Raw genomic sequence first — 15869 nt, 5'->3', positions numbered from 1 at the left:
TTATATAAAATAGAAAAAACAAAACAAAAAACAAAAACAGTAAAAATACATACAAAACATACAAAACACATACAACAACAAGTATAATTTCAATCCCTTATATTCATAAAACTTACTTTCCCGACCTCCTCATACCTCCCCTTTCTGTATTCCAATCTCTAATTAATTCAATTCAGCAAATCCTTCCCCTAATTTCTGTATAATTTTTAACCTTTCTTTTCTTAATCACATAATCATTACAGCTTATAACCACTTAATTTCTGAATCAACATCGTTCTAACCTTCAATAATTTTACAATGTTTCCTAAGATAGTCCTTAAATTTCTTCCAATCTTCTTCCGCCGTCTCTTTTCCCTGGTCTCGGATTCTGCCGGTCATTTCTGCCAGTCCCATATAGTCTATAACCTTCATCTGCCATTCTTCCACGGTGGGTAGATCTTCTAAGGATAGAACTTTCTTTATGTATGCAACAACAGCAGCAAGAATACTTATTGCAAAGCATTGGAAGACACAAGAGCTACCCACCCTGGAAGAGTGGCAGATGAAGGTGATGGATTATATGGAATTGGCGGAAATGACTGGCAGAATCTGTGACCTGGGAGAAGAGTTGGTGGAAGAAGACTGGAAGAAATTTAAAGACTATCTTCAGAAACATTGTAAAATTAATGAATCTTAAAATGATGTTGGACTGAAAATAAGTGGCATTAGCAACAAATTTAATAAGAATATGCAAAAATGAATTGATAAATGGATGGAAATATAGAGTTATAATATGTTAAGATATAGAGTTAGGATAAACGAAAGAGGGTAAGGATTTGCTGACTTGATTATTTAAATGGGAATACAAAAAGGGGAGGTGTGAGGAGGCCAAGGAAATAAGATAACGAGTTAGGGTTACAAAAATGGATTTGTTTTTATTTTCCTTTTCTTACTTTATGTATTTTTCTATGTTTCTTTTATTGTATTTTTTTCTTTTTATATGATCTTTTAAATTTATATCTTTGTAAAACTCCAATAAATATCTTTAAAAAAAATAAATGGAAACACAGAAGGCTAGCCATTTAGGAGGTTTGCAAAGAGGACAAGGGTGTTACGGGGTAATCTTCTAGCAAACAAGCTTGGCACAGCAGATCTGAGAGGTGGGTTTCTGCTCCCGGAAAGCCAGCCTGGAAACCAGGTTGCCAGGTGAAGGAAGAATGGAAAGATCAACCAACTCACTTGCCTTCAAAGAATTTCTGGTTGCCTGTGGCTACTGGGATAGTGCTTAGATATCAGGCTGGCTGACACATCTTAAAAAATACAAGGAAAAGGCTTTTTTTCTTTCATTAGCAAAGCTCCTTTGGGGCCCCGAATAGCTAAGCTGAGGAGGAAGTGGCTGGTATTACTTGTTTGTTCTTGGTCCTGATCTTGCCTGCCCTTGCACACTCCTGTTGTCTTTGCATATTTAACCAGCACGTCTGTTCCGATGGGAGTCCTATTCCTGCAGTTCCACATCCTTCTCTTTGGCACTTGGGCATTCGGTTCCAGGAGCTGGACCTGAGCACAGAGGCTTTCTTCTACTTGGACTCGACAAAGGAGCAAGAGTGGCTGACAGCTGTGGGAAAGGCTTTGCGTTCCAAATCCAAGTACAAGAAAGTAAGTCCAACCCCACCCATTTCTTCAGCAGCCAGACAGCTGTCAGGAGCTGGAGTGAGGAGGAGGAGGAGGAGGTCAGCAAGAAAAAACTCCTGGTGTCAGTGGTGTTTTATTCAAAAGAAGCCAACATTCTTTATTCAAAGAAACCCAAACCGTGCAGGCCTAGTGATCACAGAAACCTTTCCCAACAGGTCTTGCCCCAGTGAGGTAGTTGTGAAGGCTGAAGGTTGCTACCCTCCCACCACTCTCTGAAGTCTCCTCCTCCCCCTGGTCCTTCCCAAGCAACCTGAGACTCTGACACCTTGCCTGTCTTTGCTCCATCCTCTTAATTTCTCTGTGTTCTGGGAGACCAGCAGGGAGGGGAGCTGATCGCAGCAGGATGGGGAGACCCCCTGGCTTCTTCAGCAGCCTGCCTGATCTCTGCCTCTTGACCCCCGCCTCAAGCCTCCACTTCTGCCTCGGATTCTGGACTGCTGTTTGCCGTAGAATCTTCCTGCCCTCCTGCCTCTTCAGTTTCCAACACCTCCTCTTGCTCACAGTCTGCTCCCTCTTCTCCCTCTGACGACCCCCCACCAGTTCCCTGGCTCTGAGCCTTCTTCCCTTGGGGGATCCCCAGTTGGTGCCACCTGCCACTCCTATCTGCATCCAGCCGGCCCAGGACAGCAAGCAATGAACAGAGCTGATAGACATCCCAGTACCTTGCATCTTCTAGGTGCAGCTGGTGCTCATCTTTGTCAGGAAGGACCAGCTCAGCCGCATCAAGGAAGTGATGAGGGAGACAGTGGGCACAGGCATCATGGGGAAGATGGGGAGTAGACCCTGACAGCGGAATTCCCCACGTCTATCTTTCTGTCTGTCTATCTGTTTTTCTAATCTCTGCCAACCAGTTCCCCCCTCTTTCCTGCTTGCTCACTAACAGCCATCTTTGCTCCGCCCCTGCAGGGTAACAAGGGGTGTGTGGCCGCGAGGTTTGTCTGCAACAATACCAGCTTCTGCATGGTCAATTCCCACCTTGCTGCCCACGTGGAAGACTTTGAGCGCCGAAACCAGGATTACAAGGATATCTGTGCCCAGATGAGCTTCCTGCCCCCTGACCAGGGTCTGCCGCAGCTGACAATCATGAAAACGAGTGCGTTTTGAGGGCTTGGAGGGAGAGAGCCTTGGCTGATGTAACTTGTTGGTCTCCGCTATCTGGAGAAGCAAACTGAGTCATGTTTCTGTAACTTTCCTGCCTGTGTGTAGCTCAGGGTAGGCAGCATTTGTTGTTGTTTAGTTGTTTAGTCGTGTCCGCCTCTTCGTGACCCCCTGGACTAGAGCACGCCAGGCCCTCCTATCTTCCACTGCCTCCCGCAGTTTGGTCAAACTCATGCTAGTAGCTTCGAGAACACGGTCCAACCATCTTGTCCTCTGTCGTCCCCTTCTCCTTGTGCCCTCCATCTTTCCCAACATCAAGGTCTTTTCCAGGGAGTCTTCTCTTCTCATGAGGTGGCCAAAGTCTTGGAGCCTCAGCTTCACGATCTGTCCTTCCAGTGAGCACTCAGGGCTGATTTCCTTCAGAATGGAGAGGTTGGATCTTCTTGCAGTCCATGGGACTCTCAAGAGTCTCCTCCGGCACCAGAATTCAAAAGCATCCATTCTTCGGTGATCAGCCTTCTTTATGGCAGGCAGCATAATGCTCTCCAAATGTTGATAGACGAAAATTCCCATAATTGCTAAGAATTGACCTTGCTGACTGGGGCTCATGAGAGTTCCACTTCAGCAACACCAGGAGGGTGCAGTGTCGGCGATCCCTGCTGCTGCAGCTGCACCACTAAGGTTTCTACTAGAGCAGCCAGTAGAGAGCAACATAAAGCGAGTGGCAGAGATGTATTAGATTAGATTATAGCAAATGTGGGCAACTTCTCCAGTGATCGGGGTGGGAGTTGCAGTTTGTTAAGGGCAGTAAGGCGAAAGCAGAGCGGCCATTTTGCATGGAGAAGGTTCCAGGCTCAGTCACCAGTGTGTGCAGATCGGGCTGGGCATGATCTCTGCCTGAAAGCTGCTGCCAGTCCATGTAGTCAGTCCTGAGCTTGATGGGTCAATGGTCTGCCTCAATATAAGGTAGCTTCCTATGTTCCTGTGTACTACAGCAGGGTTTGGAGGGCCACAAGCGCCCTGCCCATGAATTAACGTACCAGGGGAAATTCGAAAAGTCTTTGCTGAAAGGACATCAAAGCAGGGGCCAGGTGAACCTCTTTGGGAGATTATTCTGAAAGGTCGGGTGCCATGACTGAAAAGGCCCTGCCATGCTTGAAAGAGCAGGAGTTCCCTGGGAAAGGGATTCTAGTCAGTGGAGAGGCAGTGCAAACATAAGTGGGCCTTCTTCTGGTACCCTTTTCCCAAACCTTGAAACACTTGAAAGGCCAAATGGGATGCTCTGAATTGGGCCTGGAAGCAGTTCAAGAGCCAGTCTAGTTCACAGAGCACTAGCCTAATATGATCATACTGCCCAATCCTAGTTATCAGTCTTACTACATATTGCAGGAAGTGGCAGCAGGCTGCCCCCCCCCGCCCCCCGACCCCGTGAGCTAGCCTGTAGCTGTGGTTGCTTTGCTTTTTTCCAGCATTGTCATCTGATCACTAAAAATGAGCTTCAGAGACTTCTGACCTACGACCAGGTGAGAGACATCTTTGTGTTATATGTGGTGGTTTAGGATATTGCCCTGTTTATTTCCTTTGTCTGGGATACCCCAGCCTAGGCTAGAGAAGCCACTTTCAGGCAGTTAGGAGCAAAGAACATAGGATGACTGCGACTTCTACAAATGCTTTTTAAGGTTGCAGGTTTGTGCAACCTGAATTAGAAGCAAGTCCCAATTAAGTTGGAGGGTTGCCTTGGAATAAGTAGGACTGCTCTGCAGTTTCCCAGTTAGAGGGCTTTCCTAGCTCAGCACACGCTCCAGATGTTGTTGGACTCCCATCAGCCCCAGCATAGCTGCTGTCCAGCAATATCTAAAGGTCTAAGGTTTCCTGCTCTAGGTTTTGCATCTGTCTGGAAAATCTGCGTTGCTCACATGTTCTTATCAGCAGATACTTCCATTAAGTCCAATTAAATTGCTGGTGCTTTTTGTTTTACATTTTTCTCTCCAAGGTTTGTGTGTTCATCATGTTGACGACCTTTCTCCCACTTGGCATAAGGATCATTGGTATTTTGTGTTGAAACAGAGGCCTGATTGCTGCACCTTATGGTGGATTTAAACTCTGTGAGCGTAGTCATGCCTTAGCCCTTTGAGAAGGATGCTGCAAGGAAGGCAAGGGGGGGCAGCCTCAGACTTCCAACATACGCAAAACCATCATAAAACATTAAAAACTTCCCTAAAGGCTGTATAGTTACTTATCTCCTTGACATCTGACGGGAGGGTGTCCCACAGGGCAGGTGCCACTACTCAGAAGGCCCTCTGCCTGCTTCCCTGTAACTTTGCTTCTCACAGTGAGGAAACCGCCAGAAGGCCCTCGGTGCTGGACCCTGATGCCTGGGCTGAACAATGGGGATGGAGACACTCTTTCAGGGCTGAGGCCATTTAGGGCTTTAAAGGTTGGCACCAACACTCAGAATTGTGCTCAGAAACGTCCTGGGAGCCAACGTAGGATGCGAAAGGATGGTTTTGCAGTTGCTCATAGTGTCGGGGTGTATTCTGGTGGTTGTTAACAGTTTGTATGGATTATTGGTACATATAACATTGCATATTGTAGGTATGGCTAACCTGTGGTCTGCCAGATGTTACTGAGCTGCAGTTCCTGTTGGCTCCAGCCATCATGGCCAGTAATCAGGGATGATGGGAATTGTAGTTCTGCAGCATTGTGAGGGCCACGTGTCTGCTGCTCCTGAGTTAGAGGATTTTCCTGTCGTGTGATGCAGCAAAGTAATTTAAGATGACATGGGGCAAAAATGCACAAGCATCCTGTACCTTTAATAATTGTGTATAAGATAGGATTTCAGCAGGTATACCCCTTTTTTTGCACTTGGCTAACCTACTAGTAGGGACGCGGGTGGCGCTGTGGGTTAAACCACAGAGCCTAGGGCTTGACGATCAGAAGGTCGGCAGTTCGAATCCCCGCGACGGGGTGAGCTTCCCTTGCTCGGTCCCTGTTCCTGCCAACCTAGCAGTTCGAAAGCACGTCTAAGTGCAAGTAGATAAATAGGTACCGCTCTGGCGGGAAGGTAAACACCGTTTCTGTGTGCTGCTCTGGTTCACCAGAAGCGGCTTAGTCATGCTGGCCACATGACCCAGAAGCTGTATGCCGGCTCCCTTGGCCAATAAAGCGAGATGAGCGCCGCAACCCTAGAGTCGGTCACAACTGAACCTAATGGTCAGGGGTCCCTTTGTAGTTGTTGTTGTTGTTTAGTCGTTTAGTCGTGTCCGCCTCTTCGTGACCCCATGGACCAGAGCACGCCAGGCACTCCTGTCTTCCACTGCCTCCCGCAGTTTGGTCAGACTCATGTTTGTAGCTTCGAGAACACTGTCCAACCTGGGGTCCCTTTACCTTTAACCTACTAGTACTTCACCTTGGTCTTCCAGCACAACAGTGGCTGTTAATAGATTCCATTGTCAGGCAACAGGGGGTCTTTTGCTTCTCTGCTGATAAGCGATTTCTTTTTGGCTTTAGCTAAACATTCAGCGTACCCAAAAGACAGCTTTTGCTGATTTCACAGAGGGAGAGATCAAGTTCATCCCGACGTACAAATTTGACTCTAAAACAGATCCTGCTTGATAGTTGAGCCTTTGTAAGTAAGTCCTCTCAAACATTCTTCTGCAAGGCTTGTTTGTTTTTCCTAGTCTGCTGAGATGCTAGTAGTGTCCTGCCTTTCCATCCTCCTGAGCAGGCTAGTAAAACATATATTTTAAACATGGCTTTCTGCTAAGCAAGCTGTTGGAGGAGGGCTAGAGTTGAGGGCTGGACGGACTTCCTTTCCTCTGCAGCCAGAATGGACACCAAGCCACGGAGGAAGAGAGAGATCCAGCTCTCCTTCACCTGCTCACTTTGCTTGCATGGAATTCCGGGTTGCCAAAGGCTGCTAGGCGAGTTGTGAAATGCAAGGCTGTGATATGTTGTCTTCCTCAAGCCATCCCTGCTCTGGAAATGTTTTGGCTCCTTTTCCCCACATTTGTCCTGATAACCAGCATCCTCTGTTTCGTGGTGTGTATAAGCAGTGTTGCAGTTCCTTGAAAGGTGCAGCAGGCTGAATGAGAATCCTCTTTGTGTCAAGGAAGTCTGGGAATTAGACTTGGTGCTCTCTCATAAGAGCATGAGAGCAGCCCTGCTGGATCAGGCCATTGGTCCATCTGGCCCAGCATCCTGTTCTCACATTGGCCAATGAGATGCCTCTTGGGGAGCCCACAAACAGGACCTGGGTGCAACAGCACGCTCCCCTCCTCCAAGCCATACTGCTTCTCTTGGTGGAGTATGTTCTGTGGCCATTATGGCTAGTAGCCATTGAGCCTCACCATCCATGATTTGGCATATTCTTGTGGTTCTTGACAACTGTCAGAAGCCACCTAGGCCTGCTAGTTTCATTGCTCTTGCTGTGGTAATGGGGAAATCAAAAGGACAGGCGGAACATGTAGTGACGAAGCCGGAAAAGGGCAGGCTCCTTTGGGCAGCATTTCAGGTGCCAGAAAGGGTCTTTTGGATCACTGAAAAAATAGTGTCTGAACAAGAATAACGGGGCCCCTTGCTTTGGGGAAGGATCATCATTTGGTGGTGTGCCATATGCTTTGTATGCAGAGTCTCAAGTTGAAAGGCACCTCCACCTGAAAAAGGATTGGGCCACAGAGAGCTGCTGCCAGCCAGAGGAGACTTAATTAATGAATTGTGGGGTTGGAAGGGTTTCACGAGGGTCATCTAGTCCAACCCCCTGCAATGTAGGAATCCAAACTGGGGGAGGTCAGAAATTCATTCTGACCTGGTAGATGGCAGCTTTTGATTTCCTGACAACTCTCTCCATGAGGCAAAATGCCTGCACACCTGCAAGGTCCGCCCCTTCAGAAGTTGGACTCCCAAGCCCCATCATCTCCAGCTCTTAACCGTGGTCAAGATCACAGGCCGTGTGTGGAGCCAAAGTTGGACTGTGTGAGCCTTGTGTGTTGCCTCAGCCAGTCCAACTGTCTCCTTGCAGTGGGAAGTGCCGTGTGCCAGCATGGTGTGAGCCAATCCTCTGGAGAGGAGGCAGCGTGAATCAGCTCAGCTACCGAAGCCACATGGAATTGAAAAGGAGCGACCACAAGCCCGTCAGCTCCCTCTTCCTCACAGGGGTAAGACCTGCCCTGGCCAGGGCTATCGTCTATTCAGGGTTTTTAGTTGCCTGCTATGTGGCACCTCCTCGAATCTGGGCAGGCCCTGACCAACAACCAGGCCCCTTTCCACAGAGCTCCTCCTTGGCCAATGACTTCCGGTGCAAGGAGTGGGCAGGTTTTGGCTCTGTTAAATCCCTAGGCTTCCATTCTCCACTCTTCTGAGTACACGCTGCTCCTGCAGGCATGGCAGACCACATGGGATGAACTGTATACCTTAACCGTTGGCTCCATTCATGCAATGGAGCTTCTGTGGTACTTGGCTTGGAGCATTTGGCTTCAGCCCATTGGCTCTGGAAGTCACAGCCGCTGCCATCCTGGGGAAGCTCTCAGAGTTACATTACTTGCCTCTTTCAGGGCTGGGAACAGGGGGGTGCATCAGGCCTTTCTGCTCTTAACTCATGCCCCCCCCTTTCAGTCGATAGCTCCAACAAATGTGCTCTGCCCCCCCCATAGGTGAAGGTTGTGGCTGACCGACGGTACCGGAAAGTGTTTGAGGATATTGTTCAGTTGATGGACAGGATGGAGAACGAATTCCTTCCCTCCCTGGAGGGAGGTAAAGACGAATAGGATCCTCTCCAACCCCTTAAAGAGGGTTTGCTGCAAAAAGACCAGGGGGGAAAGAAGCCCTTGGCCCATCTAGCTCAGTCTTGAGCGGTTCCCCAGGATTTCCGGGTGATCTCTCCCAGCCCTACCTGGAGATGCTGGGGATAGAACCTGGGACCTTTGCATGCAAGGCCGATGCCCTTCCACTGAGCGGCAGCCTCTTCCTCTTCTTCGCAGGCAAAGACTCCAGGGGTAGCCAGCGTGGTGCCCTCCAGATGCTGGACTACAACTCCCATCATCCCCAGCCAACATGGCCAGTGGCAAGTGCAGCAATATCTGGAGAGCCCCACGTGGACCTGTTGCATGTGCAGTCCCCTAAATGAGAGCCCGGGGCCAAGGACAAACTTCCCCCTGGAGCACGTTTCCTTGCCTCTGCTGAAGGCAAGCACTCTCTTTCCTCCCCCCCCCCCTTTTGCTCTGCAGTTTCCGTTTGAGAATGTGAAGTTCCGGCAGCTGCAGAAGGAGAAGTTCCAGATCACAAACAACGGGCAGGTCACCCTCCACTTCTCCTTTATCCCCAAGCTCAGTGACAGCCAGTATTGGAAGCCATGGCTTTGCGCTGAGCCCTGCGAGGGATACTTGGAGCCCAGCGCGTCTCTCTCTGGAATCAGAGAACTGTAGAGTTGGAAAGGGACCCCAAGGGTCATCTAGGGAAGGCCTTCCTTTTCTCCTCCTCTTCCCAACCCTCCTCCCTCAAACCTTGGGAGTTTGGTAGAGCAGGGGAGGCTTAACATTTGTGGGCTGCATTGCCCCATGCTCAAGCCTCCAAGGGCCACACGTCAAAGCAGCGGAGCCCAAAGTGTAAAAGTGTGTGTGGCCAGCTTTAAACAAACACACACACACAAATGAATTGAAGCCAAACAATGCTGGAGGGTCCCCAAACACCTTTTGGCATCGCAGGGAACCAGTGAGAGCAGTCCGTCCAAAAATTACTTTTTTAAAACAATGCGTATTTTTATGTTGTGGAGGCACAAAAATATCTTGGGGAACATATAGAACTAGCCAAACTTTTAAAAACTCAATGAAATGTAAACTAAAAAAGAAAGTTACATTGGGGGCGCAAAAATCCTTTCCCTTTTTATATTCTTTTGTTAGGATCACTTTCTCTTACCCTCCAGTATCCTGTCACCATCTTCTGTGCAGCTGCTGCTTTGGAGGACTAGAGAGGAAAGTGGGGGGGGGGGGGCTGAGTCACTTCTTCTCCTAATTCTTGAAGTTAAGGTTTCCCCCATACACCTGTGAGAACAGGATGCTGTACTAGATGGGCCATTGGCCTGATCCAGCAGGCTCGCATTGTGTCCTTCTGTTCAATTCTTCACTGTCTTCACTTTTAATTTACAGACAAGCAAACCTGGCTGTGCCAAAGAGTGTATCTACCTGACCTCCTCCCGTTTTAGGTGAGACGGTGGACATTTCCCTGGATGTGTACGTCAGCAAGGAAGAGAAGATTGAGGCTATCTTTGTCCTTCACCTTGACCGTGGCAAGGACTATTTCCTCACCATCAGTGGGAGCTACCTACCAAGCTGCTTCGGGACCTCCTTGGAAGCCTTGTGCTGGATGTCTACCCTTCCCACCCTGCTTCCCTGCTTGAAAAACAGCTGCTCTTCCACTCAGAAATGTGGGGGCTGGGGGTCCTCCGCTGCATTCCGCTTCAGCTTCTGTAGCTGTGCATCCGCTTCCTGTGTGCTGTTCATGCCCTTTGTTTGCCTTGACTGAGTCATCCCAGGTTCTGGTCCTCCCACCTGCCCTTTCGCAGGGCCACTGAACCGTGTGCATTTCCCTGCCATCTGCCCAGATACTGTTCAGCCAACGGGCTGTTTCTTTCTCTTCTCAGGGCCTGTGCCATTAACACCCTTGGTTGTCTTTTGCTCTTGCCTTCCTCCTCTGATCTCAGGGAGAAGACAGCTTCCTAGAAAAGGTAACAGTTGGTTTGCTATCCTCTAGATGTTCTTGTAGCGGGCTCAAATCAGGTACAGGCAACGCCCCGTTTACACGGGGGTTGCGTTCCGAGGTACCGTGCGTTTAAATGAAATTGCGTATATTGGGGACAGCATTGGAAAAGCCTGCAAACACCCTCTAAACTTCCGGAAGCCCTTTGGAAAGGCCTTTTGAAAACCAGCAGCCTCCCTGCAAAACTCCTTGCTCCAACTCTCCACAGGCCTGAGAGGTCGGTGCCAAAGCTCCTGGGAGGGAGTCGAGATGCTGTTTCCATGCCACTTTGCCGCTTTTGTGCTCTTGGGGGGGGGGACATTTTTGCCCCTTCAAGTGCCCCTTCCAGCTTTGCGGCAGTGTGCATGTGCCTCGAAGGCACGTAAATGGAGTTGCCCTTGTCAACGATCAGCAGCTGCTCCATGCAGTGGCAGCTGGTCCCTTAGGGCAAACCAGGCACTACCCCACCAACCTCACCTGCCTGCCTTCTGACTCAAATCCAGTCCAGGTGGTGACTCTAGCTCTCTGCGTTTTTCTCTTCCCTAGTCTCAACGTGGCCCTTGTAGAACTCGGCAGAGGAGAACGGAGACGAAACCAGAATTTGCCAGCACTGCTTGTAACTGATTTTGCGCTGCTTGACTCTGGGTCCGCTTGCGATTGGCAGCACGGGAGGCAGAAAGCCCAGTCTCATGATGCAGGCGCCAGCCCCCTCTGGCCCCAAGAGCCAGTTTTCTCCTTGTTTCTGTGCTCAGCCACTGCTGCACAGGCTATGCCACTCTGGCTTACTCTTACCACCTGAGCACTGGCATTTGGGAAGCGGTAGTGGCTGCTTTGGGGTGGCTCAGGGAAATGTCACTCCTCTCGAAATCAGATATACTTGGGTGTATTATCCTAGCCACAAGGAGACAGTGGTGACTGTCAATTTGGACAGCTGTAGACATTGAGAATCATGGAGGATATGTTTATCAGTGGCTACCGGTCAGGGCTATTTCTTGCCACTATTATCACAAACCACATGCTTTTGATTACCAGTTTCTGGGGAACATGATGGACAGAGTGCTCTTGTCCCCGTGTCCCTATGGACTCCCAAGGGCATGTGGTTGGCCATTCTGGGAACAAAATGCTGATCTAACCCAGCAAGGCTCCTGTGTATTTTAGCATGCACCAGCTACTCTTGCACTAAGACTCTGATACAGTATGTGTCATTCCCCACATCAATACTCTCTCTCTCTCTCTCTCTCTCTCTCGACAGGGGCGGGGAGTATTGGTGGCGGGATGAACTGGGTCCTAATCAACAGCTGCCCTGGGGATGAGGGGATCAAATTCTCCATCCTTGTCAACTCCTTTTAGTGATGGGCTGCTTGCCACTGCTGTGCTCCTAAAGCTCTCTTGCTCCCCCCTCCTCTCTTTCTCTTTCTCTTGAATGTGGTAGCTTGAGATAGAACTAACCACCCTGAACATTTCTGGAGAGGAAGATGGGAAGGAGGCAGGAGGCATGGTTCACCAGCTGCTGTGTGCTGCATTGCCCAGACAAAGTCGTGGGCTGGGGCTCCAGCTGTTGCTCAGTTTCTACCACTGCCTCTGCAACGTGCTCTAGACAAGGGGTGGTGAACATGTGACCCCATCATCTCATCATGCTGGCTGGGGCTGCAGCCCATCAACCTATGAAGGCCCATCCATGTTCTGTTGCTGTTTTTGTTACTTATTTCCTGCCCTTCACCCTAAGGTCCCAGGGCAGGTTCCAGCAATTTAAATAAAATGTTAGCCAAACCTCATGACCACAGCTGCATATTCAGTAAGCTTTTGGGTGAACTGCACATCCGGAGTGGGAGGATTACGAGCTGCATATTAATAGGGGGAGGGGGAGCTTGGATTTGGGGTGCGAGCAATTTGTTTTTTGTTTTCCCCCTTGAGATGCTTGCTGTGGCTAGGGCCGGGCAATACGTCAATATAGATATATTTTCAAATCAGCTTGAAGTCTAGATAGTGAGACTGGTTTCATAATTTCTGACCTGGCAATATATTGCAAATCATGATGTGTGTGTGTACTATGCAAAAAACACCATGTGGGGGGAAACTGTGAAGCCAGACAATGCTTCTCTAGATTCCTGCAGCCCCTGTGGACTCTGCCGGTTCAGCTTTCCCCTGCCCTCCTGCAGGGGGCAGCAGAAATCACAATGCGGGGGAAACCGTGAAGCCAGCGAATGCCTCTACATAGCTCCATCTTATTTCAGACATCGTGATATATTGGTGTATTGCAATGTTTAGCTAGTGATATATCACTGTGTTGAAAGCCAGCTATCACCCAGCCCTAGTTGTGGCCTCAGAGGGCAAGACTTGTCCACCCAGCTGGAGCAAGGAAAGAATGCATACAGGCACACATTCTGTCAGGCTCTCATGCCAGTCCCCCTTGTCATTGGACCTCCAGGAGAAGCAGTTTCTGGATATCGTACCCCAGGATGGTGATGACTCCACTGAGCGGCCAAGGAGATCTGCCTTTTGGTGGACCACCTCTTCAAGAATGCCTGCCACCAGGTGAGCTGAGGGGGACGGTACCATTGAAAGGATGGGTGTGGGCTGGAATCCAGTACCAGTTTTGGGGTGTGCAGGTTCCAAACGTCCCAATTGATTTATATCTTAGCTACCGACTCGCTCTTACAAACTCCTGCTGTGAGTATAGTGGCACCTTGGTGGAGCGGCAGCGGGTGGGACATCCAGCATACGGTCTTCCTTAGAGCGGCTCAGAAGAACCCAAGTGTTCCCAACCATTGTCTGTCTCTCCCTAGCAAAGCGGCTCTCTGAGACTGGCCACTAGAAGAAGCGGGGAATGATTTCACTCTCCCATTGCCCCAAATCAGGAGAAGGGTAGTAGGAATGCTACTGTGGAAAGCAGGCGGGATACAATTCTCAGCCCTTGCGCCAGCTCTCTTGGTGATGGGCTTCTCTCCACTGTGGCATTCCTCGACCTCACATTATGCACCCCAGGGCTGGATTGTTCTTCATGCTATCCAGGATGTACCTCATCCCTTCCGAACGCATGGGTGATACTCTGCTTCAGGAGGACCTCTTCCAGACCCCGGGGACGCAGGACGAGCTGCAGGAGATAACTGAGTGCCTGGACACCAGCATTTCCGAGACGATCCGTATCCTCTCTGGGGGACATTGTTGGGGAGCAGGGCTGCTTGGTGGTTTTCTTTCGCTCTTGGCTGGAGTGGACCTCACTTTTATATACCTGGTGGCTTAGGTTCCTAGGCCAGCCCATCCTTAAGGCTCTGGGACACAGCACAATGAAATGCCCACAGTCAAGTCCAGTCATGCATCCAAACAGCTTCACAGCTTTAACCCCCATTTGAAAACATCAGCCTGGCTAGATAGAGCAGAGGTGGGGAATCTTGACAGGCCCGCAGGCCCCACATCTAGCATCATACGTGGTGTCAAGGTAAAGACATGGCTGCAAAGGAGCTTCAAGGGTGCGTTCAATTGTTCTTTGGCAAGCAGGGTTTGTTGACCGCACTTTTGGAGTTGACCACTAGTATTTGCTGTTTGGATTGAAACCATGCCTGCAGAAGGACATTTCCTCGGCAGATCAGCTTTGCAGGCAGCTTCGTCAAGAGGGGAGGTGTGGGATAATTACAGTGGGGTGGCTCAGTTGGTAGAGCGTGACACTCTTAGTCTCAGGGCTGCGGGTTCAAGGTCCACCTTGCGCCAAAAGGGGAAACTTGCAAGGTGGGCCCAGATGTATAAGGACCAAGCTTCTTGCTTTGGACCAGCCTGGGAAGGAGGCAGGCTGCAGGTAACAGGACAGAACATTTCCCTTGCCAGGCTGTCAATAGCTGGCAGTGACCACTCGGTGGCCGAAGCTCTGCTCATCTTCCTGGAGGCAGTGCCAGAACCAGTCCTTTGCTATGAACTGTATCAGCGCTGCCTTGAGTGCTCACATGACAGCCACCTCTGTTGCCAGGTCGGCCCCAGAGCCCCATCTCTTCCTGGCTGGTCTGTGGTGTGTACAGAAGCATAGAATCAGAAGGGATTTCCAAAGTCATCTAGTCCAAATGTTGCCGCGAGTAACAGGAAATCCACTAAAACATCCCTGAAAGCCAGTAAACCGGCACACTGGCAGGAGGGCTAGTCTGGTCTGGGAAGCCTTGTTAACTGCAGAGGTTGCTGATGTCTCCTTTGATAACCATCCCTCTCCGTTGTGGAGGGGGGTGGGGTGCGCACATGTTGCCTTTTTGCTTTCTGACCAGGACTTGTAACAATAGCCCACCTGTTTCAGTGAACCTCGCTTGAATTTCCAACCCAGGAAGCGGCCATATACTGGGCCATCTAGCTCAGTATTGTCGAAATTGACAAGCAGTGGCTCTCCAGGATTTCAGACAAGGGATGTTCCCTACCCTCCTGGGAGATGCTGGGGGTGGAGCCTGAGACTTTCTGCATGAAAAGCAGGTGGTTTACTGCAGAGCTATGGCCCTTCCCCCAAGATATCTCAGTTGGTAGAGCATAAGACTCTTCATCTCAGTGTCCTGAGTTCGAGTCCCACCTTAGGCATTGCAGGGGGTTCGATTAGTTAACCCTTGTGGTCCCTTCCGACTCTGCAGTTGCATTATTCCCCAAAGTTCCCAGCAGAGTTCTAGTCCGGTTACCATTTTAAACATTCTTTTTTTTTTATGCCAGGTCTAAACCTGCAAACATAACAAGTACACCGTGCTAGTGATCCATGCCCCTCCTCTAGCAAAGCTCTGCACTGAAACTCCAAACCGCCCCTCCCTGTCTTGCAGGTGATCTGCCAGTTGCCGCGGTCGCACCAGAACGTGTTCCGCTTCGTGGTGGCTTTCCTGCGGGAGCTGCTGAAATACTCTGAGAGCAACAATGTCAGTGGCAACATGCTAGGTAAGGCCTGCCTGTCCTGGCTGGGAGCTGGCCTTCCTCCTGCTCCCGCCTCCTCTCATGCAAATGTTTTCGCTTCCCTGCAGCCACCCTCTTCGCCAGCCTCCTGCTACGGCCTCTGCCCAACGTTCTGCCGAGTGCCATCGGCTTCCTCCTGGGCTTCCTGCTGGGGGTGGATGACTGCGAAAGGTGCCAAGCGTGACTGGAGACGAAGTGGGGAGGGAAGAGGCAAGGCCCAGCCTCTGTTCTCTGGTGCCTGCCCTTCCCCTTGTGCCATCTTGCCATGTGCCAGCTCCCTTCCCTGTGCTTTGCCCTTTCCACCTTTTCCTCTTGACTCCTGACACGGTTGCACACTTGGCTTTCCACATGGTTCCAGGGCATTGGCAGCAGGTTCAGGGTGCTTGGGGAGGGACCCTGTTGGAGGACAGTCATTCCCCTGCCCATCCTACTACCACCACTGCTGCTCTCAGTCCCTGCGCAGT

General features: G+C 50.2%; 1 protein-coding gene across 1 annotated transcript in view; it reads left to right on the top strand.

Annotated features, from left to right (window-relative positions):
- Positions 1-15589, top strand: part of LOC310753745 (inositol polyphosphate 5-phosphatase OCRL-like) — a gene marked incomplete at both ends in the record, with an annotated part of 75828 nt that extends 60239 nt beyond the window's left edge. The window contains 17 exon segments of the mRNA XM_083595087.1: positions 1487-1635; positions 2348-2447; positions 2555-2766; positions 4254-4292; positions 6280-6383; positions 7790-7925; positions 8421-8531; positions 8994-9159; positions 9968-10161; positions 10163-10177; positions 10466-10489; positions 12929-12983; positions 12986-13035; positions 13559-13643; positions 14334-14461; positions 15279-15390; positions 15474-15589. Coding sequence (XP_083451213.1) covers positions 1487-1635; positions 2348-2447; positions 2555-2766; positions 4254-4292; positions 6280-6383; positions 7790-7925; positions 8421-8531; positions 8994-9159; positions 9968-10161; positions 10163-10177; positions 10466-10489; positions 12929-12983; positions 12986-13035; positions 13559-13643; positions 14334-14461; positions 15279-15390; positions 15474-15589 — 1796 coding nt within the window.
- Between the last annotated feature and the right edge of the window lie 280 nt (positions 15590-15869).

Source organism: Podarcis filfolensis (assembly GCF_964270895.1).
Source record: "Podarcis filfolensis genome assembly, chromosome: W".
Classification (NCBI taxonomy): Eukaryota; Metazoa; Chordata; class Lepidosauria; order Squamata; family Lacertidae; genus Podarcis; species Podarcis filfolensis.
Note: the sequence above shows the minus strand (reverse complement) of the source record. Positions and strands in the feature narration are given on the sequence as shown.